This window comes from Plasmodium vivax, genomic scaffold, assembly GCF_000002415.2.
Source record: "Plasmodium vivax scf_6738 genomic scaffold, whole genome shotgun sequence".
In the NCBI taxonomy this organism is placed as follows: Eukaryota; Apicomplexa; class Aconoidasida; order Haemosporida; family Plasmodiidae; genus Plasmodium; species Plasmodium vivax.
In genome coordinates, this window is record NW_001850162.1 from 1 (window position 1) to 2,108 (window position 2,108).

At 29.0% G+C, this 2,108-nt stretch overlaps 1 protein-coding gene across 1 annotated transcript; it reads left to right on the forward strand.

Moving 5' to 3' along the window:
* Positions 1-760: 760 nt before the first annotated feature.
* Positions 761-1,859, forward strand: PVX_074190 (hypothetical protein; the record flags this gene model as incomplete). The annotated part of the gene is made up of 2 exons (XM_001612382.1): positions 761-1,552; positions 1,680-1,859. 2 exons carry the CDS (start codon positions 761-763, stop codon positions 1,857-1,859), a joined length of 972 nt encoding a protein of 323 aa, XP_001612432.1.
* Positions 1,860-2,108: the final 249 nt, after the last annotated feature.

Here is a 2,108-nt window from a genome sequence, read left to right on the forward strand (position 1 = left end):
AGTTATTAAATAATAGTCCCTAAATTTAAATATTTAGTTTSTAAGGATTATATAAAARATTACATAAATAAGTAKATTATTATATAWATTAATTTTATATGMAMAAATATTTGTACTTSGAAAATATTTATAATTTYTTTAAAWTTTAAACATGWCRTAGAACAATGGCGCAGMAGACAMCTSAACMAAAWTTGGCWTTTGTAYATATACATCCTAAAGCATTATTAACRTTTAACTATTWGTATAATTTGYTTCTTTTGTACARAARRWAAACTTGTGTTATTATAACTATACATTTTTTACTTATATATTAACTCCTTTGTAAACATTTTTAGGAAAAGTCTTCCGAGTATTTAAAACTTAATACRCTCTATGAGGAATTTTTTAAAAAGGACGAAAAGATCAATATTGATAATCRTTGTAATAATTTGAGTAATCCTAATGGGAATSATAAAGATGTTAGAGAACTTTGTAGCAAGGTTGTAAGTTATTTAGAAAAAATACCAAAGGTAAGCGATACCASGAAACGCAATAATTATTGTAGTTATTTACCWTATTGGTTCTATGATGAAATAGGGCGAATACATAAAGATCACTCCAAAAAAATGGATGATATACCTATTTTTAAAGATATTATGGGGTGTGGCGAACAAGGTTAATGCACCATTTAAAGGATATAAGTGTACTTTACAATATGACAAAAAAGTTAATTTAGATGAATTATTAAAAAGGAAAATTTCATATATTTATTTTAAAAAGCATGATAATATTAAAAGTGTTAAAAAGAACCCCACAAACGRAGGATTGTAATAATTATTTTACATATTTGACTTATATTAAATCATTATATGAAAAATATTATAAGGATCATTGTCCTATTGTTTGGCCTTTTTCTTCTGAACCTGATTATTTTAGTTGCACAAGTGCTTATAACCCAAAGGATTTTTTATCCACAGCAGAAAAATGTAAAGCTAAAGAAAATGGAGGTGGTAGCGGCTCATTTTGGGGAATTTTTTTGGGTAGTTCATCATCTGGAACATCTTCAAATAGAAGTGGAACATCAATTCAAGCGCCCGCAAGGGCTGCAACTTCAGAAGCTAAAGTGCCTGGAAATGCTAAAAATTCATCACCTGGTGGTTTACCAGAGAATAAAGGTGTAAAGGGAGCAACAGGGGGTGCAGCAGCTGGGAATGTATCAAAAGGTTTATCAAGTTCAACAAGTACAGTAACTTCAGGAGGTTCAACACGTCCGGGTGCTGAAGCGTCAGTGCGTGATAATGTATTATCTAGAGGAGGATTACTTGGACAGGCAGTCCCTACAAATCCTAAAGGAGCTCTTAGTCCTCCGCCAAAAGAGGGCCCTGGGCACAGTATGAATGCAGTTCCACYTTATACTTCAGACAGTGGAAGAGGTATGCAGCCTGCTCTCCCGGCTGATTCCCCTAGTACTTTGGAAAGTGTACCTGATAATGTGGATTCAAAATTTTATCGTAACATCATCATGGGGGTAGCAATAATTGGAACGATTTTCTTCCTTATCTATTACAACATGGTAATTGCACAATAGATTTCACGAAGTATTAATGTTACGTTTAGATAAATATTTTAATTTTTTTTTACACGTATAATTACAATGAAGATATATTTTCATACGCTTTATTTTCCATTTTTTTTATTAGTCTTCTAGATTAAAATCGAGATTTCCCAAAAGGAAACGGAAAAAAAAGATATTTGAACATAATTACTACGAAGAGTATGAAAAGGAGTTAGCTAGGTATGAATCAGAAAATGAATCTTTAGATTCTCAATCGGATCGATATTATTTAAATTATCAACCTGAAGGAGATTATTATTACTAATTAGGTGTATAAAATGTAATCTTTTATAATAATTATTTTAATAGGAAGTTATAGTGAAATTTATTTGGTAATCATCCTTATTAGTAATAATGATAAAGAAAAAAAAAATAAAACAATTAAGTACAGAAAAATTGTACATGTTATTATATAAATTAAAAATAATTTCATGAAGTACATATCATGAGAACAGATAAAAAGCAATAAATTAGTAATACAAATATTAAAAATTATTCAACTTTATAAATCGTA